The 25,921-nt window shown below is 60.1% G+C and overlaps 1 protein-coding gene across 2 annotated transcripts in view; it reads left to right on the plus strand.

Annotated features, from left to right (window-relative positions):
- The window catches only part of MACROD1 (mono-ADP ribosylhydrolase 1), a 153,775-nt gene that overhangs the window by 120,847 nt on the left and 7,007 nt on the right, over positions 1–25,921 (plus strand). For both annotated transcript variants that reach the window (XM_055415667.2, XM_055415668.2), the window contains exon 4: positions 18,393–18,422. In XM_055415667.2, coding sequence (XP_055271642.1) covers positions 18,393–18,422 — 30 coding nt within the window. The remainder of the gene's footprint in view (positions 1–18,392; positions 18,423–25,921) is intronic.

Genomic DNA, 25,921 nt, shown 5'->3' on the forward strand with positions numbered 1-25,921 from the left:
GCCTGGCGCCCCTTCCCCCTCGCTTGCCTCCCTCGCTTTGCTCTGCCAAGCTGCCTGAGCGGGCAGGGCCCGGCCTTGCCCCTCACCAGCTGACTGTGACCTTGAGTCAGTTACTTAACCTCTCTAAATCTCAGTGCCCCCTGTTGTAAAAATGGGAGCATGAAGAGCCTACCTGCAAGGGTTAACAGGAGGGTTGGAGGAGTAGGAAGGTACCCAGGGCGGTGCCCGGCACACGTGAAGAACTTAGGAAGTGTCTGCACCTGCTGTGTGGGGTCTAGAGTGAGGGTGGGGTGGACCAGACCCCCCTCCTCTGAGCCTGGAAAGTCCCCGTGTTCTTGGCCTTCTCTGGGACACTAAGGAGGCCCCCCACCCCCGTCTGTCTGCGCCTCCCCTGGCCAGATTTTGTCACCAAGTTCATTCATCTGGTCCTGCAACCATTCCTCCTGGAGGGCTGGTCTGAGCAAGTCCTTAACCTCTTCCTAGAGCCCCACCACCTCCACCTAGGCCCCACAGCTTGCCGGTCCACGCCCAGAATCCCCAGTCTGGCTGGGACCCCCTCTGCCAGATCCATCCCGGCCCCTTCCACCCACTGTCCCAGCTGCAGGCCGGTGTTAGACCCCTCCAGGAGCCCAGCCTACCCTGTGCTTTGCTGTTCTTCGGTGCCTGGCCAGCCCCCTCCCTGGGACACCCCCCTGGCTTCTCCCTGGGAGAAGGTTGCCGTCAGGGGTGCTCGCCCCTGTCTCCCAGAAGTCCTGTGCCCGCCCATCCATCTCGCCACCCTCCAGCCTGGAGCGAGCCCCTCTGTCTGGATTCCTCTGCCTGGGCCCCTCTTTCCTTTCCCTCCCCATTTCCTCCCCTATCTCCCTTTCTCCCTTCCCCGGCTTTATACTCAGTTCACCAAACAGCTATTTTTTTTCCTCCCAAATTTTATTTATTGTCCAAACAGCATTATCCCAACAATAAGAAAAGAAAAAGAACCCATAACACCACCACCCTGTGGCGTCAACAGCCTCGCTTCCTCCATCAGCCTCAGTCAGCCGCTGTTCCCTTCCAGGCTTGTCCACGCACTGTCGGCTGTAATTTTTACAGAGCTATGGTTTCCGTTCCGCCTCCCCAGACCCCCAGATGGACGTGGGAGCCCTGGGGCTCTGTCTTCCCTCTGTCGTGGCACTTAACAGGTTGCTCAGGAATTATGTCTGTGTCTCCCTCCCCCTCTAAACTGAATTCCTTGAAGGAGGGACCCCTTTCTGTCCCTCCCACCCCCACGCCAAGCACAGGGCTGACACAGAGCAGGCATTCAGAGTCTCAGAGTGGAGTGGGATGATATGGACATAGCTCTTTTTTTTCTTTTTTTAGTATTTATTTATTTGGCCGCGCCGGCTCTTAGTTGCAGCACATGGGATCTTTCATCTTCGCTGCAGCAGGGGAGAGCTTTTACTTGTGGCATGCAGTACCTTTTAGTTGTGGCACGTGGGATCTAGTTCCCTGACCAGGGATCGAACCCAAGACCCCCTGCAATGGGAGTCTTAGCCACTGGACCACCAGGGAAGTCCACGTAATAGTGGTTTCAATGGCTGCGTGATAGTCCATCAAGCTGATGTTCCCAGTGGCGACACACAGTTCAGGGAACATGGAGATCCACTATGCTGAGTGCTTTTTGGGTAACCAGAACCAAAGGGAATCAAGCCCTGCTAGACTCCACCCTGGCAAAGCTGGATATCCAGCAGCGGGGTGGACGCCTCAATAGTTACAGCTTAGCAGGATCTTCCTGAAACAGACGTTGTCACCACGTGACCCCAGGACACAGGGGCCAAGTCAACTGCAACATCAAGGACAGCTTTCCAGGGGAGGTGGCCCTTGAGCTGGTCTTGGAGGGTCAGGAGGAATGTTCTGGGCAGACCCCAGAAGCTCATTTCAGCTTGTTGTCAGAGACATGAAAGAGCCTGGGGTTTGGCGGTCTGGCATTCTTGGTTGGAGTTGGGGGGTCGCAGTCAAGGGGGCCATGGTAGAAGATGAGGTGACTGACGTCAGCCAGGCCAGGTGTCCATACAGGGCTCTGAACTAGTCTGGAGAGTCTGGCCTTTGTCTCGGAAGGGGCAGGGTACCGGGGAGTGGGTCCAGCAGAGGCACTGTCGACCGTGAGGTTCATAAAGAGCTCTCGTTCATTCAGCACACACTTCCTGAGTTGAGCCCCTCGGCGCTGCGGAGCTCCCCAAGGTCATGGGCTGGTGGGACCCCGGCCCAGGAGGACTGAGCTGGTCTTTGAGCCGGACACTCACAGAGATGCTGTCTGCTCAAGGCAGCACGGATCACACAGGGACAGTTTCAGCCTTGGGCTCACCAAAGCCCCGGCTCCTCAGGCCCCAGGGTGACAGTAACCCAGGCGGTGTCGGGCATCCAGGGGCAGTGGGCCCTACTGCCGGGCAGCCGGGGTCATGCTGGCCCTGCCTCCCCCCACTTGCCTGCCCTCTTGGGAGTTCTCAGATGTGGACTCTGCTCACCCCCCCCCCCCACTTACCCGCTGCTGACCCTGGCCCTACACCAGCCTCCCTGTCCCTTATCTTAACAGGGTCACCACGCACCTCCCGAGGCTGCCGTGACAGTCTGATGAGGCTCTGAGAGGAAGGTGCTTTGTATACTGTGAAGCGCGGCAACAGCACAACTCATCGTGCTTAAATTGCTGGCAGTCGAGGCTGTGCCACTCTTGGCCCTGCTGAGGCTTGCTCTGGGCTGGGCTGGGCTGGGAGCAGCAGGAGAGACTACCTGACCCATGAGAAGGGTGGGTCTGCCCCGCTGGATGGTCAGTGGGCATCACCAGGGACCCCTTGTCCTCAGGCTCGGTGCTGGGTGTCCAGGAACGAAGCCCCTGAGGGAGTGGTCAGGGGTCAGCACCCCTAAAAAGACTAAGAGCTGTTGTTCAGAGGTCATGACCTTGGGCCAGCTGCCCAAGAGTCAGAGGCTTAGCCTGACCCCCAGACCCCAGCTTGTACATCATCTCCAGGGAGGGTAGACCTCCAACTCCTCACCTGGAGCCAGAGAGCCTCCCAGTGGCCCCATCTGTGGGTTCTTGGTCTTGGAGATCAGTGCCCTCTGAGACTCCAGGGTCCCCTGCCTCTGGGGGCATGTGATGGGGCGTGGAGGCGATAAGTGCCGTCACCGAACACCTGGCCATCCCAGACCGTGGTCTCCTGGTGACACCAGGCGCATCCTGTTATGTTTCCGTGAATCACGGGTCTGTAGCCTGCGGGTCGGCTGGTGGTGCACACATGGCTGGGCACACCAGTTCCCATCAGAAAGGAACAGCAACTTCTCTGATCCAAGTCCTACTCCATCACGCCGTCCCTTCCGTCCCGCCTCTGCACACTAAGACTTTGCATCGCACACAGCACAGAGGGTTGGCGCACGAGACAGGCAGGAGTTAGGCCCCAGGGCAGAATTTCAGGGGCAACAAGGCCCCCAACTCAGGAGGAAGTCCCAGAGAGGGTGCTCCAGGGAGCGGGCACAGCAGGGGCAAAGTTAGGTCGGACAAAGCCAACACCTCCCAAGGACAGGTGCTGGGGGCCATGGGGAAGGGTGGGCAGGGCAGCCTGTGGCCGGACTGGGAGCCCACCTGCTCCGGCTTCTCTCTGCCACTGGATGCACTGTTGCCCACAGCACTGAATCGGGTCCCGCTACCCTGCCTTCTCCCGCCTCTCTGGACCAAGTCAGCTCCTACTGCCCCATCAGCCCAGGGTTTGACCATCTTGTCTTCGAGAGGCCTTCCAGAACCCATTTTTCCCAATGGGGTCACTTGCTCTCTCTTCCCCGCCTTGTCTTCCCCTTGGAAGTGCTTAGCTCAGTCTCTCTATATATTTTTTATAACTTTAGTTATGTATTTATGGCTGTCCTGGGTCTTCATTGCTGCAGGCGGGCTTTCTCTGGTTGAAGTAAGCGGGAACTACTCTTCCTTGTCGTGTGCGGGTTTCTCATTGCGGTAGCTTCTCCTGTTGCAGAGGAAAGCTCTAGGGCACACAGCTTCAACAGTTTGCAGCTCCCGGGCTCAGCAGTCCTGGGCTCTAGAGCACAGGCTCAGTAGTGGTGGCGCTCGGGCTTAGTTGCTCCAGGGCACGTGGGATCTTCCTGGACCAGAGATCGAACCCATCTCCCCTGCACTGGCCGGCGGATTCTTCACCACCATCCGAGCTGCTCAGGAAGCCCCATTTTGCGTGATTTATGTGACCCTGTTTCTCATCTACGGGACCAAACTTTCACATCTCTGAAACCGGGGCGTGGCTGGCAGTATGTTTTCTTTCCCGGTTGTACGTGAGACTCAGGATTGATGGAGCCCGTGTTCGTTGTGTGTTTTGTTAGTGTCTGTCCCTCCCAGTAGACTGTGAGCCCCTTGAGGGCACATCCTGGGCCTCTCATGGTCCCTGCGTGTCCCCAGCACCTGCTGCAGCGCCGGGCACCTGGGGAGGAGTCAGGCACTGCAGAGACAGCCCTGTAGGCACCGGTGACAGAGCTGCCCGAGGCCAACTGTGATTCCTCAAAATGCCCCGAGATGATGGTTCCAGGGGCTCAGAGGGAAGCCACACACTTCTGGGAGTATGGCAAGGTGGGGGTGATGGGAGGCGAAAGATGGAGCTCCGGACTGACAGCCACCACTCAAGCCCCTGGGTGGGTGGGGAGAAAGATGCCAAAGTCAGAACCGGCCCGCGGCAGAGGCAGGGCCGTGCCACCCCAGAGCCCGGGGTTCCCCACCAGCCCACCCTCCCCGGCCCTGGCAGGACTGAGGCTGCGTGTCTCTGATGGGCCCTCCTGTCCCTCCTCATGCCCCCACAAGTGACATCAGCACCCCCCCATTCCCCCACCTCCTCCAGGCACCCGGGGCTGCTCCCGCTCCTCCCTGACCCCTCACTCCTGGGCCCTGTTCCCCGCAGAAGCACTGCTCCTGACGGCGCCTCAAGCATTTCTTGACTCTGGCTATCGCACCTGTTACACACGTCCCAAGTCAGGTTCAGGAAGGGAGACATGGACTGTGCTATAAAAGGACCGCCTGAGTGGAGGGGTCAGCCCGTGCCGAGGCCCGGAGGGCTGGGTGGGGAGCAGCAGCTGGTGGGCAGAGGGCTGTGGGACCTGGGAGACAGAGGAGAGGCTAGAAGTACAGGCCTGATGGGGAAGGAAGTTGGAGGGAGGAAAAGAGAGGGCACATACCCACGATGCTGGGGAGCCAGGGAGCAGGGTCCCCCAACTGCCCGAGGCGGGAGAAGTGGAGGGCAGGGTGGAGGATGGAGGTGGGTGGAAAACTCGGGGTTTTGAGACTGGAGACTCCGAGACCTGCTAGAGCCCCAACTCCACAGACAACCCCTCCACCCTACCGCCACCTCTTCTCAACCCCCCGCAGACCTTCTTCAGGGCTCAAAATCCTCCCCACCTCCTCCCGCTCCATACCTGCCCCAGTTTACTGCCTCGGTCTCCACCACCACCAAGGGGCTCTTGAGTCCCAGTGCCCCGAGTAGGCCATCTCCCCAGGGGATTCAGTTCCTGGGCCCTTCCCCTTGGGTCCTCTCTGTCCCCCGCAACAAGCTCCAATACCCCAGGGCAGCTGAAGCCACTGAGGCTGGGGGTGGAGCTGTAGGAATCTGCAGATGGGGTGTCCTGAGTCAGGGTCCCCAGGCCGAGTCCTGGTGGAGCAGAACTGTGGTCCAGGGCCAGGGTTGGGTGGGGTCACTCAAGGCCCCCCAATCTGCCCAGCACAGGGGCAACCAGGCCTGGCAGGTTCTGAACTAAGTAATCCTCTGCGATGGGGCACTGGGAGGACCCAGAAAGGGGAGGGCCCCGGTGATGGTGGGGGATGGGGTTGCCCGGCAACCACCACGCTGCTGCTGCTGCTGCTGCTGCTGCTGCTGCTGAGGAGGGATCCTTAAAGAGCTGAGCGGAAAGGCTGGGCCTCGGAGGGGCTGAAGCACCGCCTCGCATACCAATGGCTGCCACCTCCTCCTGCCAGGAATGCAGCTCCAGCTGGGAGGCCTGGGAGCAGAGGCGCCCAGCCCAGGGCCACCTGAAGCCTCTGGGCAGGAACCAGGCTGGGGTCCTATCTGGTCCCCACAAGACACAACATGGGAGGGGCCAGAAGGCCGCCGTGAGACCCTCAGGGAGGGGGCACCCTGAGCTCCCGGACCCCAGAGGCTGGGACAGGAGGGAACTGGAGCTTCTCAGCCCCACCCCTGGCCCTCCCGACAAAGGAGCACGGGTCTTAGGTGAGCAACCTCTTGTCCAGTGGCTCAGTGGTAAAGAATCAGCCTGCAATGCAGGAGCCGCAGGAGACACAGGTTCGATCCCTGGGTTGGGAAGATCTCCTGGAGGAGGGCATGGCAACCCACTCCAGTAGTCTTGCCTGGAGAATCCCATGGACAGAGGAGCCTGGTGGGGTTACAGTCCGTGGGGTCGCAAAGGGTCGGACTCAACTGAAGTGACTGAGCACGCAGGAACGAGAGTGACCTCTTCCTGGCCGAGTGACCTTGAATGAGCCACCTCCGCAGCCTTGTGTGCTGAGAGCCTCGGACAGGACTGCCCAGAGGAGGGAGAGATAAGGCTGAGTCTGGTGGGTGGGGTTTCTCCACAAGTCCCTCCTGGTATCTGACTTACGTTCCCTGTGCCTCACACGGGCTCACTGCCGCTCCTCAGTCTTTATCGGGAAGAAGGATGTCTGTTTGGTCTCAGCACCACACCTCATATTCCAAAAGCAACGACGAGGCTGAGACTCAGCCATGTGGTCTTCTAGTTCCCTTCCTATTAGGGCTTCGGCTTCCCCATCTCTACACAGAGGGGCTGGGCTAGCTCGAGGGGGCCTCGCCGGGCTCCCAGGATGCGCCTCTGGACCTCTGCCCCCTTCTCAGCATCCCGGGGAGAGCTCCGCCCCAGCTTCCTGCAGTGGTGGAAAGTGGGGGCTGGGCATCACAGAGGCCAGAACCCCACTGTCCCTCACACCGGGGTGCTCCTTCCGTCGACTGGGTTGGGCCACATTTGGAGCCAATCTCATGCCCTAATTGGTCCCTGTGGGTTTAGCATCACCTCTCCTCCCGGCCCTCCATCAGACCATCCTCGGCCACCACCACCCCCAGCCCCTACCTCCAGGTCCACTCCCTTCAGTAGGCTCCCCCTCAGCTCTGAGAAGCCGCCTTTTTCCCCCTCTAATTTTCTTTCTTTCTTTCTTTATGGCTATGCGGGATCATCCTTGCCACTCAAGTCTTTCTCTACTTGTGGCGAGCAGGGCCTAGCCTCCAGTGGCAGTGCGCAGGCTTCTCGTTGCAGTGGCTTCTCTTGTTGGAGCACAGGCTCTCGGGCGCTTGGGCGTCAGTAGTTGCAGCTCGTGGGCTTCGCAGTTGCGGCTGCCAGGCTCTAGAGCACAGGCTCTGTAATTGTGGTGCATGGGCTTAGTTGCTCCATGGCATGTGGGATCTTTCTGTACCAGGTATCGAACCCATGTCTGCTGCCTTTGCAAGTGGATTCTCTACCCCTGAGCCACCAGGGAGGCCCTGGAGCTGCTTTCTAAAGTGCTAGCCTGACCTTGATGCTCCCTCACTAGCGCCCTCCATGGCTCCCCATGGCCATCGGAGAAGGCTCAGGGCCCCATGGTCCTGGCTGCCCCTCTGCCCTCAACTCAGCATCACTCTCCTCTGGACATTTCAACCAGATGGGGCTGTATCAACATCTGTTGAATGAAGGACACAGAGAGCGGGTCTTCGGTGCCAGCCATTGCTGGCTGCCAGGACGCAGGAATGACCAGGGCAGACCAGGCCCTCTTACAGGCTGCCACGCTGGTAATGAACCAGCAGATAAATGAGAGGATGGGATCACTCCAGAACCATGACGTGTCTTCCTAAGGAACTAAACAGAGGAACAGGGTGGGAGGCACTTCAGGGGGAGGCCTTTCAGAAGAGGCAACATTTTCACGGAAGACCTGAAAGATGAGCAGGAGCCAGTTTGGAAAAAAGCTGGACAAAGAGTGTGCCAGGCAGAGGCGGGGCAGTATGTGCAAAGGTCCTGGGGCATGAGAGAGCCAGACCTATTCGAGGAAGAGAAAGAAGTCCAGGAGACCAAGGAGAATGGAGCATGGAATGCAGCCATGCATTTGTGGAGGGGAATATAGATTTTATTCTAAGTTTAATAGCAAGCTATTTGAGAGTTTCAAGCAGGGAAGTGACATGATCTAATTTATATTTTAAAACGATCATCTGAACAACCACTTTGGAGAACAATTTGGCAGTAACTAGTCGAGTTAAAGGATGTTCATATACCACAACCCAGCAGTCCCGTTCCCAGGCATACAGGAAATAAATTCTGGACCTGGGCTCACGGCCGTGTGCAAGATGCTACTTTGGCTGGGTTTGCAAGAGACAAAGTGAGCACGTTTGATGGTCGGTGGGAGGACAGGTGGATGAGTGTGGGACTGCCCCAGCCTGGAATATTACACAACAGTGAAAGCAGACCGACCAGAGCAGCCCGGGCCTGCCGGATGAGCCACCCCAGCTTCGCTGTTAAGGGTAGCAGCCCATCCCAGGAGCTCCACTTCCTAAGACATGAGGACCTGGGTAATAGCCTGTTGAGGGACGTACGGAGTAAAACTCTAAAGAAAAGTACATGCAGGGCTTCCCTGGTGGCTCAGTGGTCAAGAGTCCGCCCCAATGTAGGAAATGCTGGTTCCATCCCTGGTCTGGGAAGACCCCATGTGGAGCAACTAAGCCGGTGACGGTAACTCCTGAGCCCGCGCCCTGGAGCCTGGCCCAAGAGCTGCAAGTACTGAGCCCGCGCACCTAGAGCGCGTGTTCCAAAACAAGAGAAGCCCTGCAACGAGGAGCCAGCACACCGCAGCTGAAGACTAGCCTCCACACTCCACAACTAGAGAAAGCTGGCGCAGCAGGGAAAACCCAGCACAGACAAATATAAATAATAACTTTTTAAAGTTGTTAAAAATAAAGTAGTATAGTAGTAATGTTGGTCTCCCAGTCGTCTCCGACTCTTTGTGACCCCACGAACTGTAGCCCACCAGGCTCCTCTGTCCATGGGATTCTCCAGGCAAGAATACTGGAGTGGGTGGCCATTCCCTTCCCCAGAGGATCTTCCTGATCCAGGGATCGAACCCGGGTCTCCTGCATTGCAGGCAGATTCTTTGCCATCTGAGCTACAGGGAAGATGTTACAAAGAAACAGATGCCAAATTCAGAGAGGTGGGTTCTTCTGCCAGGGAGGGAGGGGAGGGCTTCATTTCTATGATGTTATATTTGTTGGGCTGTTGGTGGGGTCAGGGAACCGTGTGTGTGTGTGTGTGTGTGTGTGTGTGTGTGAGTGTGTGTGTGTGTGTGTGTGTGTGCACGCGTCCGCGCATGTGCATGCTGCTTTCATCAGTAGAAAAGGAGCACCCATTGCCGGACAGGATGGAGGGGAGCCGTCTGCTGGACAGGGCCAGCAGAGGAGCCATCCAGGTGGGAGGAGACGGTGGCTGGACCTCATGGGGAAGTTGGAAACATAACCCTCGACCTGCCCAGGTGTTCAGAACCAGCAGTCTTTCCTCCTGCCAACCCGTGGTTTTCTGCTCAGTTGGTCCTTGGTTCTCAGGCTCCTCTGTCCATGGGATTCTCCAGGCAAGAATACTGGAGTGGGTAGCCGTTCCCATCTCCAGGGGATCTTGCTGAGCCAAGGATCCAACCCAGGTCTCCTGCACTGCAGGCAGATTCTTTACCGTCTGAGCCACCAGGGAAGCCCCAACTTTTCTTCTCCGTTTTCAGGAAGGGAAGTGAAGCTCAGAGAGGGCAAGTGGCTGCCTGAGATCACCCAGCAAGCTGGGGGCACAGGAACCTGTGACCCTTCCTTAGGGGCAGTGGGCCTCTCTGGCCGAGAGGGACTGAGCAGGAAGTCAAGGCTGCCTTCAGGACACACCCATAGCACCCCGGGCACAGTGGACAAGCGGGCTCTCCAGGCCCCTCCCCCAGAACATAGTCCCCTCATTGTCCAGTGCCCCCCAACTCCGCGGGGCTCCCCTGGGCCCCAGCCCTTTGTTCCTGCACAGCTGGAGACTGTGCCGCCCGGCTGGCTGGGGCCCAAGTCATCTCTTGTAATTGGGTTTCAGGGCTGCTCGTGGTTATGCTAATGGTGGGACGCTGGGACCCCTGGCTCCTGGGGGCAGGGAGGCCCAGGCTGCAGCCAGGGTCCCACAGCGCTGCCGACTCAGCACTGCCTTAGAAATCAGGATGCCCACTTCAAAGCCTGGCTTCCTTGCGCAAATCACATTAACCTCTCTGAACATCTATTTCCTCATCTGTAAAGTGAGAAAAATAATAGTACCCGCTCATTAGACTCTCCAGGGAGGGAAGGGTAAAATGAAAGAATCCATTGGAAACGCTTGGCCCAGTGCCTAGCACAAAGAATTTGCTCGATAAATGTGTTATTAAGTATTTTTTATTTTTGTTTAACGTCTAAAAGTTCCTCCAGGAAAATGTGAACAGGGGCTAGCCGAATCTGTGTGATGAGCTAATGGGTGACTCACTTTTCTTTTGCTTTTTTTGTATATTATCCAATTGGGGGCAATGAACACGAATTGCTTGCAACACAAAATGCCAATAAGTAGAAGGTGTCTGAAGATTGGAGAGTGGGTGTTGAGGGTGGGTGGGGTCCAAGGGCTTGGGATCCGGCTTGGAGGCCTCTGGCTGGGACGCTAGGTTTTCAGGGGCAGAGTCCAGGCAGGAGGGGATGAAGGAGGGGCCTAGACCAGCAGGAACCAGAGGTAGGTCACCTGCTTTGAGCTTAAATAGCTGACTGGTCAGCTTTTGTAGGGAAAGGCATGGGGGTGGGATGCCCAAGGTAGACCAGGAAGCAGACTGCAGAGTCGGGCTGGACATGGGTGAACGGGGAGGCCCATCTGAGGTTCAAGATAGCAGAGGAATGAGAGCCTGGCCCAGGGCCAGTGGGAAGGAGGAAGCTGAGGGGGAGATTTCAGAAGTGGGGCCCAGCTGCTCTCTGCAATGAGAGAAAAGCCCGCACAGCAGTGAAGACCCAGCACAGCTGAAAATTCCCAGCAGATTTAGGGAATCTCAGGGCTCTGCTCAGAGAACAGGGAGTGAGAGGCTTGATCCTGGAGGCAAGCAAGCCAAATCTGGCTGAGCAGCATGCTGAGTGGGCCAGGCTCCAGAGTTAGAGCAATGGGATTGAAATTCTATCTCCACCACCCTCAGTGAGTGGCCTCGGACCAGACACTTACCTGAGCCTCAGTCTCCCCATCTGTAAAATGGAGCTGTGCATCCAGCTAGTCCCCATGCCTCTCCCTAGGAGGCTGGTAAACAAGCTTTGATGAGCAGAAGCTGCTGTCGTCATCATTGTTGTTATTTTAAATTTTATTTATTCATTTTTGGTGGCGCTGGGTCTTCATTGCTGCACTCGGGCTTTCTCTCACTGCGGTGATCGGCGGCTACTCTCTAGTTGCGGTGTGTGGGCTTCTCATTGCGGTGGCTTCTCTTGTTGCAGAGCAAGAGTTCTAGGCACGAGGGTTTAGTAGTTGTGGCACACGGGGGCTTAGTTGCCCCAAGGCACGTGGGATCCACCTGGACCAGGGATGGAACCAGTGTTCTCTGCATTGGCAGGCGGATTCTTAACCACTGGACCACCAGGGACGTCTATTGTTATTATTAAAGCAACAGCCTGGTCTCATCCTTCTCCCTGGCTGACCAGGGAGAGCGGGGACCCCACTCCTGTACTCAGTGTCACCACGAAGTTCTGTGATGCTCTGACGGTTTTACAAGCATTTTAAACTTTATCATCCATGCCCCAGAGACCTTCACTTAACTGACCTCTCCACCCTGCCACACAGGAGGGAACGCCCCAGGGAGTGGAACAACGGGCCCAATATCACGGCTGGGGGTTACAGGACCAGGCCTTGCAAAGCACAAAGACGTTGCCTCCCCCAAAGTGGATTTTGGTTTTGGACTTTGCCTCTCTGGGCCTCGGTTTCCCCATCTGTAAACAGGGCAGGAAGGGGTGTGTATACACACGCACACGCATGTTAAGATGATCAGCAGAGGTCCGTATGAAAGCCTGGTGCTGAGAAGTGTGAGCCTCGTATTCCCCAGGAGGGCCCCCAAGCCTGGGTAATGTCCCGTAAGCCTCTCACTTTCCACCAGGCAGCCCCACGTCACAGGACCGTGACCTTGGCCTGGGGGACAGAGCTTGTCAAACACGGCAACTGCTCGCGCAGCTTGAGATGCCTTTGAAGTCTCTTGTTCTATCTTCAAAAATTCAGCACATTTCACATTTTATTCCATCTGTGGGGCGTTTCTAATCTAAAACGTGTTTTAAACGGCTTGCCCTTAAGTAACACGGACACCCGCCACAGCCCTGCGGGGAGGTAATGGTGTTGATTTCCTGGGAACAGAGTCCCCAAACCACCCACCCCTCCCTCCCCATGAGGCTGGGGCCACCGTTCCACTGTCGGGGGGCAGGCAGTCTTCACCTCACAGGTACCAGGCACTGTGCTAGAGTCCGGGGCGCGGCTGAGGGGTGGGGCTCGGGCAGGGGAGGCGGGGGCACTAATGCTAATGGTAATTCTCATTTGAGTTTATTTTGTTGTTTCTTGAGTGTTAGATGATGAGCTCTGTGCCAACAGTCTGGGTCCCAGAGCCTGGCACACATCGGGGCTGCATGCGACTTTGTCAAGTGATAGAAAGCTGAGACCTGGCCTTATAGGGAGGGTGGAGGAAAGCAGGCCAGGCAGAGGGGCTGGGTGATTTGGGGGAGCAGGCCTCTCCCTGAGCCCGGCCCTGGAGGCCAGGACGAGGGCACATGGCAGCCATGGCCTCCGGAAACACCCAGAGGGGCTGTGCTGGCTGCAAAGTCACCGCTGTGCCTGCTCACCCGGCTTCTCCCTGGCCCAGTAACCTGCTCAGCGCTTTCCTTGGGTCACCGAGTCTCCTCTGTTGCGGCCCAGCCCCCCACAGTGCCCCCTCCTCCCTCAGCCCTCCCCGGGCTGGAGGATTTAGTCCCCATCAGGAAAAAGCCAGCTGGGCAGCTCCTACATGGCCTCCTGCCTCTGCCCTTGAACCAGCCCTGCTGCCTGCATGGCCCCCACCCCCGTCCTGATTCCCAGGGCCCCCCGGGTGGGCTCCTCTGCAGGGCCCCATGGATGAGAGCGGGGGACCCCATGCAGCCTGGCCAAGTGACTGTCAGGTCACTGTCAGGTTGGTTCAGCAAATTGTTAGTGGGCGCCTGCTGTGCACCAGTCTGTGCTCAGCGCTGGGACACACTGTGGATCAGACACGCGGAGAGGGGGTGGGGAGGTGAGGATGCTGGAGGCAGCGATTCATGGCCCACGGGAGGGTGGGGAGGGTGCAGCCGGAGACCAGCTCCAGACCCCAGGACTGGGTGCTCTCCTGGCTCTCGGGGAGGGTCTCCTCCAGGCAGAGGGAACAGCCTCTGCAAAGGTCCTGGGGCTAGAGGAAATGGGGAATGTTTGAGGGGAGTGGAGAGGAGAAAGGTAAGGTGTCATGGGCCTGGGGTGGGGTGTGGGAGCAGCCAGTTTTTTGTCCTGAGAGCAAAAGGAATCTTTTGAACCTCTACCCAGGAAGCTGTGGTACCTTTACCCAGGAGTCGTTCAGGTTTGCCTAGTGAGAAGATCCTTCTCCGCGTCCCAGCTTGCTCATCTGTAAAATGGGTTAGTAATTGTATCCTCCACAGAGGGTCAGGGTCAAATGAGCCCATGTGAGTACAAACTTTACCTGGCCCCGGGCCCAGGCCCTCTGCCACTGGGGGCTCTTCCGCTATAAAAATATTAAAAGTTGATTGTATGCCTTTGTTGGCATAAAGACAATTTTATTAACATTTGATAGTATATATTTCCTATATATGTAACGTTATATATAACATTTTCTTCAACCTAAAAGTTCACTTTTTCCTTCTGATTCTTCTGGCTGCACTGGGTCTTCATTCTGGCACGTTGCTCTGGTTGCTCTAGAGCCTGCGGGCTCAGTAGTTGCGGAGCACGGGCTGAGTTCAAGCACGTGGGATCTCACTTCCCCGACGAACCTGGGGTCCCTGCATTGGGAGCATGGAGTCTTAGCCACTGGCCCACCAGGGAAGTCGCTTTTCTTCTGATTTTAAGGGAAATTACCTTTTCAGGGTACCTAAAAGAATTATGAGTCCCAGGCACATGCCTACTGCTCCTCTTCTGAGCCCTCAGAGTGGGAGCTACTCTTCTCTGTTGAGGCGCTCCCTCACAGGGCAGGAGGGCATGGGTAGCCGGGCGGGGGGGACAACCAGAAGAGGAAGAGGTATCCTTGGGCCCCTCCCCTGCCCTCCCCCTCCCCCATCTCCCCTCCCTCTCTCCCCCCACCCCTGCCCTGCTGCTGACCTGGTTCCACCACGTTCTGGCCCCTTTGACCCTCCCTGGGCCTGTGGAGAGCCAGGCAAAGGCCACCCCCGCTTCCCCAGCACAAGCACCCTGCATCTGCCCGTCTGACCAGGGAGATGCCCAGGCTCACCTCCCTGGGCCCTCCTTCCCTCCAAGTGTGCTGCCGCCTCCCCCATGAAGCCCCCCCTGCCCTGTCCCCAGCTTGGGCACCCTTGGTGGCCCCTGGCACACAGCTGGCCACAATTAAATGTTCTGTGCAGAGAATGACGGGGAGGGGGCCACCGCGGAGCCCCCCGCAGTGACCGTGACCGAGCGCTCCGTGGCCGGTGCACTCCTCTGCCTTTCACCAGGCGGTGGCCACATGCCAGCCCCTGAACTGGGCACAAACTGGGGAGTGGCTCTGCCCCCACACAGGACAGCGGGCCCTGAGGGTTGAGGGAGGGGCCGCCCCCCAGATGCCCCAGGCCTGAGAAGATGTAGGGTGGGCAGGGAGGATGGGGCTACGGGACTGTACTTTTGAGCAGCAGAGTGTGCGGCAGGCAGGAGCGAGGACCCCCACTGTGCCCAGGCCTGGCGGGCGGCTGTCAGGGGACAGAGGATTTGGCAGTGACCGGGGTGGACCTCATTTCCACCCCAAGGTCACAGGCTCAGCACTGAGGCTCGGAGCCAGTTAATTGTGTCCAGCCAAGCATGGCACCGGCATGTCTCCGGGCGGGGGCCACGGCCGGGCTGGACCACCTCACCCCGCAGAGGGGTGCCAACAGGCAGACTTAGATGGCAGGCGTTGGGCCAAGTACCTCACACACTCTGGCCTAGGAGCCTACGCCCCCACAGCCCCCAAAGATGGAAGAAACCTCAAGCCCCCACAAAGTTCAGGGCCAGGCCTGGGCCCCACTCACTCACTCAGCCACTCACAAGCTCAGAGGCCCTGCTTAGCTGGGCGGGGCTGGGTCATAGACTCTGGCTCGGGCCCGAAACCCAGAGCTTGTCCACATCTCCCTCGCCCACCTCCCGGCTCAGCAAGAAGACCTTTCAGATAGAGGGAGTGTGTAGGGGTTAATGAAATGGGCGCTGACAACCAGACATCCTGGTTCAAGGCCCTTTCCCCCATTCAACCCCTCATGCCAAGAGCCTCAGTTTCCTCATCAGAAAAATGGGCTAATGGCCAGTTTTGATTTAGAGCCTCAAACCAAACTGAGGGAAGCCTGGGGGCAGTAGTGCAGCAGGAAGGGGAGGCGCTGGAGACCCCAGGCCAGCGTCCAGGTGAGGCGGGCAGGGCCAGCCTTGGCCAGGCAGCAGGAAGGCGTGGAACTGCTCTGCTTTGTGTGGGAGGCTGGGCAGCACACCCAGGGGCCCACCTGTGGTATCTTTGACACTGCTCCCCATTTCCCATGTTCCACCCAAGCCTCCAGGTCATCCCCCCAGCTCTAAGTGCCTTGGACACTGCATGACCAGACATCCAGGGCCCTGGGGAGAGGGGCCCGGGGGAGAGAGGGCAGGGGCAGGGTTTAGACCCCTGGGTTACTGCCCCTCCCCAAGTCTCCCCCCACAGGACTGCGGGGCACAGTGGGCTGGGGGATGGGGACTCTGCAGAGTGGCCTCCTGGGGTGCCCGCTGGACTGGGGCCCACGTCCTTCGTGCAGCTTGAGTCTGAGCACCCAGTGCTGGGCCGTACCTACGCTCTCCCACCTGCGGCAGGTGACGCCACCTGGCTACCTGTGCCCCCTTCCCCCAGCTCCACCTCTGCCCCGAGCGCACCTCCCTCCTCAGCCCCTGAATGGCCCCAGCCTGGTGGCCATCAGGCCAGTTCACCCCAGCCCCCTCGCTCAGGCAGGGCCACACGCAGTGGGATTTTGGGGGCTCGGGGCAGGTGAGCATTGGCATCTCCTTCTGAAGGGGCCTTCGAAAACGTAGGTCAGCACCCCCTCCCCGCCCACCCCTTTGAGGCTCGCTGCCAAACCATTTGGCATCCAGCCCTCCACAAGCACAAGCCAGCTCATTTGCGGCCGGTGTTAATTAAGAGAGAGGTGATCGGGGGAGGCAGGGAAGGCCATGGAGGGCAGCTTCCGACAGCTGCCAGGACTGCCCTGAGGGCTGAGGGGGCGGGGGACTGGACCCGCGCCCACCTGAGATGCCCCAGCCTCCTCCACGGGCTCCCGGGCAGACCGGTCCAGACATCCAAACCCTCATCTCTGCAGCCAGCCTGCTGGGGTGGGGGAGGGCCAAGACTGCATCCCGGGGGCCTACTGCGCGCTCTGTCAGTGGAGGAGGCAGGCCCGGTCCTGGCGGGGCGGGTTGGGGGGACCCTCCGTCTGGACTTTGAGGTCCACCTGCTCTGTGGCTTTGACATCAGACAGACCCAGTTCTGATCCTGCTATTGCGCAGCTCAACCTCTGGGCCTTGCTTTTCTTGTCTGTAAAATGGGAGCGATCGCACAGCCCCTGTGGCTTTGCTGTGATAGTACCTGGGACCAGTCTGCCTGGCAACGAGCCCTCGCTCGGTCACTGGCCACCTGCACTCCTGGGGCAGAGCCCACAGCCCCTGCCTTGGTGAGCCCCGTCCCCGCAGCCTGCGTGTCCGTCGGGGTGTCCGCTGGTGCGTCCGCCGGGGTCCATCTCCAGCTCCGCTGCCTCGCCCGCCTGCTCTGCCAGCCTGCACCGCCCCCCCCGTTTCCCGGCGGCCCCCACCCCTGCTCTGGGAGCGCCCAGCCGCTCCTCGCCTCTCCATCTTAATTAGCTGCTTGTATTAATCTTGCAAGTAACGTGGCAACTTGCAGCCCTGGGTTTTCGGGCTGTGGAATTAATTATTCCCTAAGCGAAGAGCTGTCAGCTCTGGGAGACCAGCCACTCGGAGCCACCCAGCACCACTTAGCAGCCTCCCTCCAGGGGCCTGTGGACTGGCCAGCCTGGAAATGGCCCCACTCCTGGCCCGAGGCCTGTTCCGTGAGTCCCCCTCCAGAGCGGCTGCAACAGGACCCGGGAAGGGAGGCCGGGAGGCCAGAGTGGTGTCAGAGCCGAGGACTCCGGGGGCCGGGGGACTGAGGCACAGCGGGTCTGCGGTCCCCGCCAACAGCACTTGGACCTGCGTGACGCACCCGCCCCGACCCACCCGGATTCGCCCTGATCAGCCCCGAGCATGGCGCTTCACACCCAGGCAGCTGTGCGGTCAAACTCCGGGGCCCGGGCTGGGGGAGGCGCAGAGCTGCACGGCCCTGACAGTCCAGCCGAGAGGCTGCCAGCTTCACTCTGCTCCGCAGGGAGGCCAGAGCGCACAGCCAGCCAGGCAGGGCGAGATGGACAGGGCGGCCCGCGGTCTGGCTCCGGTTGAGGGAGGGGGCCCGAGGGCTGGCAGAGCCCGGGAGAGACCCCTGTTTCTTCCTTGACCTTCATGCCGAGCCTGTAAGGTGGCCTGTTCTCCCGTTTTACATACAGGGAAACTGAGGCACAGAGCACGGCGGCTCAGGTCGCCCATCTGTTCCGTCTGGTTCCCGTCCCAGGGCCCTGGCCCTCCCTGCACTGGGGGTGGGGTGGGACCCAGACCTCACAGGTGGGCACCGTGGTCCACGAGACTCGCTGCCCTGGTTCACGGCTCTCACCCCGCGCGCTCAGGCCCCGGGTAGCCCTTCCCCCGGCTGGGTCCCTGTGACCACAGGTCTGTGTCCCCCACCCCTCTGCACTGTGCTGGCAGGCGGGCTCTGGGCACTGCTGGGGAAGGAAGGATGCGTGTGGCCGAGGGTCACCTGCCATGCTAGGCCCCACACTCAGCTGCTTCCGGACACTGGTGCCCCCCGACTCCCCCCACACACATCCTACAAACTCCAGGTCCATTAGGAGCCTCAGAGGGAGAGAAAGCCCCAGCTCCCTGCGCCCCCTGGTTATCCATCTCTGCTTCAGAGAGCCTGTGCCCGGGACCTGGGCTGGCACTCGGGCCCAGCCGGCAGCCCCCAGTCACCCCTCCACACAGCCGCCTGCCCCCCCAGCCTCTCCCCACTGACGCCTTTGTCTCTCTCTCTCTTGCAGCCAACAGCTCCCTGCTCGGAGGTGGCGGCGGTGAGTAGACCCTTCCTGCAGGCTGGGGTGCAGGGCTGGGTGGGTGGGGGTCCGCCTCTCTCCTCCTGGCCCCCTCGCCCGCCTTCTGAGCCCAGCTGGCTGCCGTGCCTTCCCAAGGCTGTCCCCTCGTCCCCACTGGGCACCCGTCCCATCTCTCCACTCTGCCCTTCTTTACTGCCCCCCACCCTGTTGGCCTCGCCTGGCCTCCCGTATCTGTAGGTGAAGCCGGACACCTGAACGACAGGCCTGGCTCCTGCACGGCTGGGTGACTGGGGTAGGTCCCTGAACAGAGGCTGCCTGGCCTGTAACTGGGAGCTGGAAGGTCCCTTGAGGTTTCAGAGGGACTGGGTCTGGGTCGTGGGGGCGTGGCACCGCAGGTGTGGTGGGGAAACCCCAGCCCTGCCCCCTGATGCCCACGCACCCCGGGCAAGTTTGCTCACCTATGAGGGCGAAATGAGTGTCTCCACTCTGCCCTGCAGCCTCACAGGGAGTCTGTGCGTCAGGACACAGTCTCATCAAGTCAGGGAGAGCCCCAGCATCCTTAAAGCCCACGAGAAGGCGGGCGTGTGCATTATCCTGAGACCCACCATGACCCAGGGTTGAAGCAGGGCCAGGTGGGCAGGGCGTCGAGGTCAGAGTGGGCCCAGCCTCCAGGGACGCAGGCCCAGGTCAACCGGCGCCAGCGGGGAGGGCTGGGGGGACAGTCCCTGCACCCCCAGTGCCTGGCCAGCCCGGCCCAGGCCAGCCACGCCAGCCCCTCGCCCCCAGCCCTCGGGCCCCTTGCGGGCTGGCCTGCCCGCTATCTGCCGGCGACCCGATGATTGGTGAGCCAGGGGCCAGGGGTTAATGCGCCGTCGGATAAATCCCAGGGGCTGTGTTTACGGCGGCGGTGGCGGGGTCCAGGCCAGGTTTTAAAAGGGGGAAAAAATAAAAGGGGCATAGAAGGTCAGGAATAAATAAGAGCAGCGTTAAGAGCTGTCGGTGACCGGCCAGGATGCAGGATGGGGACGTGGTGGGGGGGTGGTCCGTTTGTGGTTGGAGATGTTTTCCCTCCCTCCCCCGCTTCTCCTCCAGCCGTCCCTCAGGAGGTCACCGCTACCCTGGAGGCCTCACAGGATGAGGGGGCTTCACCCGGCAGGGTGGTCTGTGCCATGTGGGCGCACCTGTCCAGGCGTGGGGACCAGGGAGGCTCCCAGAGGATGGGGTGGGGACCAGGGGGATGGGTAGGAAATAGCAAGCAGTGATGCGCAGTGGGAAGGGTGTGCTGGGCAGAGGGAACAGCTCAGGCGAAGCCTGGAGTGAGGGAGACTCTGAAGACGGGAATGGTTAGAGCCCTGACAGGGGAGGGGAACCGGGAGGGGACACAGGGGCCTCGGAGACCATGTGAGGAGCTGGAGTTTTAGCCGTTCAGTTAGGAGGACAAGCTTCCCAGGTGGCACTCGTGATAAAGAACCCTCCAGAGATGCAGGTTCTATCCCTGGATTGGAAGATCCCCTGGAAGAGGGCATGCCAACCCACTCCAGTGTTCTTGCCTGGAGAATCCCATGGACAGAAGAGCCTGGCGGGCTGTGGCCCATGGGGTCACAAAGAGTCAGACAGGACTGCAGCGGCTTAGCACACACACATAGGAAGACAGCGGATTACAGACGCTGTGGGACCTAAGTCAGGTCATCAGCCCTCTTCTGCTCAGAACTCTTCCGGGGCTCCCACCTCACTTCCTTCCACGGCCCACAAGGTCTCCAGCCACCGATCAGACTCCCCACCACACTGCCTGACCCTCCTCACTCCGTGCCAGCCACCCCACCTCCCTGCAGTTCCTGGAACACAGCCGGCCCACGTGTACCACAGGGCCTTTGCACTGGCTCTTGCCTCTGCCCCAGATGAGTGTTTACGCACAGGCCCTCTTCTCTCGAGGGCCACTCACTCTGACCTCGGAACTGCAGCTGTTGCTCTTACCCCTGCCCCACCTGACACTCCCTGGGCCCCTCACGCCGCTCTCGTCTTTATTTTCCTCTGACCCCCTCTGTCCTAAAGTGACATGTCACTTACTTGTCTGTCCCGTTCATCATTTGTTGTCTGTCTCCCCAGTGAGAACAGTAGCTGCTGGAGGCTCTCCCACACTTAGAAGTGGTCTGGCGCATACAGTCAGTGCTCAATTAATGGTTGGTGAATGAACGAATGGACTGTAGATAAAGTCAGGGGTGGCCTCACGGGTCACGCAAAGGACTTGCTGACAAGGACAGTGGGAGCCACTGACGTTTCCTGCAGAGCAGGGAGAGTAGCTCCCAGGTAGTCTGGGGACCTCGCTCTGGGAGGTCAAAGGGCAGCTGCTCTGGCCAGACTGAGCGGCGAGGCCCGGTGGGGTCCCTCACGCTCGCTTTCCTGCAGCACTGAGGGCGCGGGCAGGCTGGAGCCGGCCCCAGCCCAGCCTGACTGACGCAGAGATGGATGCGGTGGGCCAGGACCCAGGAGGAAGTGGGCCCGGAGTCCAGCCTTTTAACGCCGGCCGAGATTTATGGAGCCGCCGCCAGTGCTTGCTGGGCTGTCACTCTGCTAATGTGATTGGAACAAGGCGGAGGTGGCGGGGAGGGGACTGGGGTTGGGGGGAGGTGAGGCGGGGGCTGGGGGGGGCCTGGCGCCTGCCTGGGGCGGAAATGAAAATGGGCCCCGGACCCCCAGGACGTCCTCTGAGCTCACATCTGCCACCTGTGCCCTCCCTTGCCCCTGGTCCATCCAGCCAGCCTTAACCCCCAAACTGCCAGGAGGGAGGGCACAGGTGGGGCAGCCTGGGCCTGGGGGCCCCCTTCTGACTGCCCGGACCCTGGTCTCCCCAGGTGCCCTCTTCTCCTGAGTCCAGCCCTGCAGGGGTTCAGGCCGCTCCACACCCTCCCGTCATCACCCCTTTACCTATCCACCCACCACCCATGCATTTAACAAGCACTGGTCCCCCCAGCCCGCCCCGTTCAGACTGCCCCGGCCCCCACGCCCAGCCCACCTTGCTGACCTCCCCTTGCGCCAATTCCCGGGGTGTGGCTCCCCTTTCAACGTGCGGGTGTTTGTTATTCCTCTCCCCCCAGGAAAACATACTTTCCCCAGGAACAGAGCTCAGGGGATTCCAGGCCCCTAGATCAGCCTTTCTGGGGTGGCTAGTTGCGCCCCTGTATGCGGGTGCCGCCTAGGAACTGAGGACCAGTAGCCCCGCCCCAGGGTCTACATCCAGTCCTGCTGGGGGAGGGCAGCCACACCACAGAAAGGGGGCTCCTAAAGGGGGCCAAGGCCAGCCTGCAGGGCTGTGGTGCAGTGAACCTGCAGTGTTTACAGCAAGCCTGTTGGGGAGGGGGTCGGCTGGCACCTCCAACCTCAGTGGGAACCCCCAGGGGGTGCTCGAGGCCCCTGGGCCTGCCTCACTCTGGGGTTGGGTCCCCACCAGGCCCTGAGGCCAAGGTCAGTGGTTCTGACAACACACCAAAGGGTCCCTACTCCCCACAGCCTCCTGGTGCTGTTTCTGAGAGTGGGGGCGGGTGCGGGGCAGGGGAGGACACCTGTGTCAGACCCTCCAACTCGGAACTTGACTCTGCCCTCAAAGAGACCCACTTTGGTAAAAGTCTTCCAGCAGAGAGAGGGCATTTGACTTGGGCCCCAAAGGCTGCATAGGAGTTCATCAGGTACAGAGGGATGGAGAGGCCCACCAGGTAGAGGGCCCAGCATCTGCAGTGGGGACTGCCTGGCCCACTCCTGCTCCCGCCTCCTTCCTGGACAGCCTTTTACTGGCTCGATAAAATTTTTTTTAAAAAAACCCACTCTGCTATTGTATGGTAAGAAGGGAGGCGGGCCCTAAATCAGGATGGGAATCGACAGGGCCCTGACGCGTGTCTCTCCTGTTTATTAGGACTGAAATGTTTACTTGGCGATAAGGAGCCGGCTTTCTCGTGGAGATTTGTGCGCTCTTTTTCAATTACCCTTCGTCTTTCTCTGCCACTTTCGCACTAAAGGGATAATAAATGTATCGGAGCGTTTCAATTATTCATCTAAATCATGACTGCGCCTGCCATGGCCAAGCTTTAGTGACAGATTAATTCAGGGCCGCCTTCTTCCGCTTGCAGCGCCATCTCTGTGTCCGCCTGGCCAGGGCCCCAAGGGCCGGCCCAAGGATGGGCGCGGGGCGGGTTGGAGCTTCGTCCACACACACAGCCCCTGCCAAGGGCCCTCCCTTCTAGAGGTCAGCCGGCCCCCCTACACCGGCAGGCCTGTGAGGGTACAGCCACCCTGCCCTCCTGCCCCATGGCTCTGCACGGCCCTGCTCCCCGGGCCCACCCTGCAAGTTCGTGTGTGTGTCCCTTGCACTGCAGGGTCTCGGGCATCTCACACCAGGGAGAAGCCAGGGTGGCTTGGCTCCTGGCATAGCCCTCTCCAGGCACAGGGCCTTTGCACGTGCTATTCTCGGGCTCAAGGGCTCCTCTGCCCTCCCACCACACCTTCCCACCTAGTTGTCTCCATGTCAGGGCAGCCCCTCCAACCAGCAGTCCCTCAACAGACACACAGACACACAGACACACACACACACACACACACTGCTCTGTTTCGCTATTCACCAAGGGGCCTGCCAGCATTGGGACACGGCAGACCCTGTCCCTCTTGGAAATCAGACTCGTGTTTGTGTGATTAAGTATCAACTGCCCCCCATCAGACCCCCCCCAACTTAGGGGTAAGCACAAGCCTCTGTCTCTCCACCTCCCGGCAAAAAGCAGGTGCCCAGTGCAGACCTGCTGGTAGGCCAGCGTGCCCGGGGGGCATGTGCCCTCAGCCCAGCTGTCCTGGCGCAGGGCGGAACCCACCACCGGGGCCCACCCTCTCCTATCCCCACATGGGCACCCACTACCCTCCTTCTGCCTCTGAGTCCCCCTCGGTCTGTCTCTTGATGTCTCGCTCTAGTTCCCTCTCCATCTCTCTGCCCTGGCACATGCCATCTCTCGCGCTCACCCTCCTTTGTCCATGGACGGGCAGGCCCGGGAGGATTAACGAGGCCTCTCAGGATTCAGGCCTTGGCTTCTGCCTGGCTTCGCTTGCCATCCCGTGCACCCCGGGCCCGGCCCTATCTCCCATCACCCCGCGCTGCTAATCCGTGATTGCTTCCCGCTCTGCTCCGACTGACTGGGGCCTGGCACAGTGGGCAGACCCTCTCCAGGCCAGGCTGGGTGGGACCCGGCCAGCCAATCTCTTCTTTTTTTATACTTGTTTATTTACTTAGCAGCACACGGGATCTTCTGGTTTTTGCTGTAGCTCGTGGCATCTAGTTCCCTGACCAGCGATTGAACCTGGGCCCCCTGCATTGGGAGCTCAGAGTCTTAGCCAGTAGACCACCAGCAAGTCCCAGCCACGCTTGAGGACAGCCTGTGCCAGGCCGGGGCCGATGGGTGGACTCGGCAGGTGTGACTGGAAGTTGTCTGGGGCAGGGGGCTCTGCTGGGCGGAGAAGGAAAGGGCATTCCTGGCCGCAGGCACAGCAGAGGCCATCTCGACCACGCCCCTCCTTTGCTGGAACCTTCCCACTGCAGTGGCTCCCAGGGGTACAGCTCACCCCTCCCACCTCTCTCCCTGTCACCCTGCTGAGCCCTCTGCCTGGACCCCTCCTCCCCCGACCTCCCCCCAAAGCCTGTCACCCAGGACTCTGCTCAGATGCCACCTCCTTGGAGGCGCCTTCCCAACCTAAAACCAACCTAAAACCCACCCCTGCCCAGCTCCCTTGCCCCTCCGACTCTGGAGTCTTTCCTTCAGCTGTTTCACAGGGGTGGTGATATGAGAGCTTAGCCTCCTTTGCACTGGGTGTGGTGGGCCCACCTCCCCCTGTCCAATGCACCGGAGGTGGGGGGTTGCAGTGTGCAGAGGCCGGGTGTCATCTAAGGTGGAGGCTGGAGGGAGCCCCAGCCCTGCTCGGCGTTGATGATTTTATTTCATGGACTCGTGGCAGCCACGGGAGGTTTCGTGAGCAGGAGGGGGACACGGTCTCCCCAAGTACAGGCCCCAGTTGAGGAGCAGGACTGAGGTGCTATCTGCGCTCCCTGCGTGGATGCTGGGCCTGGCTGAGCTCTCCCCACAGGCTTTCACGTACCCGTCACGGCATCCTGGGACATGCGCACCCTTAGCATCTCCATTTTGCGGATGAGAAAACTGAGGCACCAAGTCGCTTGAGCTGAACCGCATTCCCCACCCTCATCCCTTGGCCCGCCCTCCCTGGGGGTCAGAGAGAATGGTGGAGCCCGTGCCCCACCCCCCCCACGGTGGGCAAGATGCTGCCAAGCCCCTGCCTGCAGCTGCCACGGGGATTTTTAATAACGGGAGTGATTTTTGCATGATGAATGAGGCGCTGCCGTTGTGTACATAATGAAGCCCTAATGTTTTCAAATCCCCATTTAAGGAGCTGATCTCACCCCGTAATGAATTTCAGATCACATCGCCGAGCTGTTGTCCATCCGTCTTCTCCCAGGGGTGCCCACCCACCTTGGCATCTTGAGGGTGGGGCCTGGCAAGGGTGGGCTCTGCTTCCCCCCACAGTGGGCTGAGCCCAAGTCCAGCACCGAGCCGGGGCTAGAATGAGTGACCAGGAGGGTGTGGGCAGGAGCCGAGGCAGTTTGGGCAATGGGGATCACGTGGGGTCGAGGCTCCCAAGTCTCAGCCTGCGAGGACGGCGGCCAGAGAGGAGGAGAGTAGGGGGCCCGAGGCCGCAGGCTGAGTCACTTGGCCAGACCTTATGGCTGGGCCTGCTCTCTGAAGGTCAGGGGCCTGGGGGTGCAGAGCCTCAGGCTTCTGGCTCCTTTCAGCCCAGGCGGTTGGCATCCGTGCAGCGGGCTGGGATGGGCTACACCTGCCTGGTCAGAGTGGGTGGAACCTACAAGGTGAGCCATCTAAATGGGAAGTGATGCAGAGGGCCCACCCCCAGGCCTTCCGGGGCTTGAGAGCTGCACCCCTCCCCTGGCCCCTCAGGCCTCAAGCTCACTCCTCTGCCTCCGCAGCCCTCTCCCTGCCCTGGCAGTGTGTCCTGTCCCTTGGGCAAAGGGGCCCCGAGAGCATTGGGGACAGAGGCGTCTTTTGCCTACGGAGTCCGCAGCTGTGCCTCGGTCTCCCTGTCTGTAAAACAGGACGACACGTGATAACATGCAGGGCACCTTGGTACCGTCGCACTGAACCCTCAGGCCAAATGCAGTGGGAGGTGCTGTTACCTTGTACAGGTGACGCTGAGGCGCAGAGGTGAAATGACCGGCGGAAGGGTGGGAGAGCTGGGGGAGGAGGCCTTGGGTCTCACGGGGCCAGGTCTGCTCCTGAGCCACACAGCCCCAGTGAGCTCATGTCAGAGGCTCTGACACTCGGCACCTGGGAGGGCACTGGGGGCCCGCAGGAGCCCCGGGCAGGGCAGGGCAGGGCGGAGGGCTGCCCAGACAAGACCTCACCACCCACACCTGCTGAGAGCGGCTCTGCCCCTGTGAGCCTTCGTCCCTGCCAGGA

The sequence above is a fragment of the Moschus berezovskii genome, chromosome 25, assembly GCF_049115385.1.
Source record: "Moschus berezovskii isolate FMDL1 chromosome 25, NW_MosBer_1.0, whole genome shotgun sequence".
Classification (NCBI taxonomy): Eukaryota; Metazoa; Chordata; class Mammalia; order Artiodactyla; family Moschidae; genus Moschus; species Moschus berezovskii.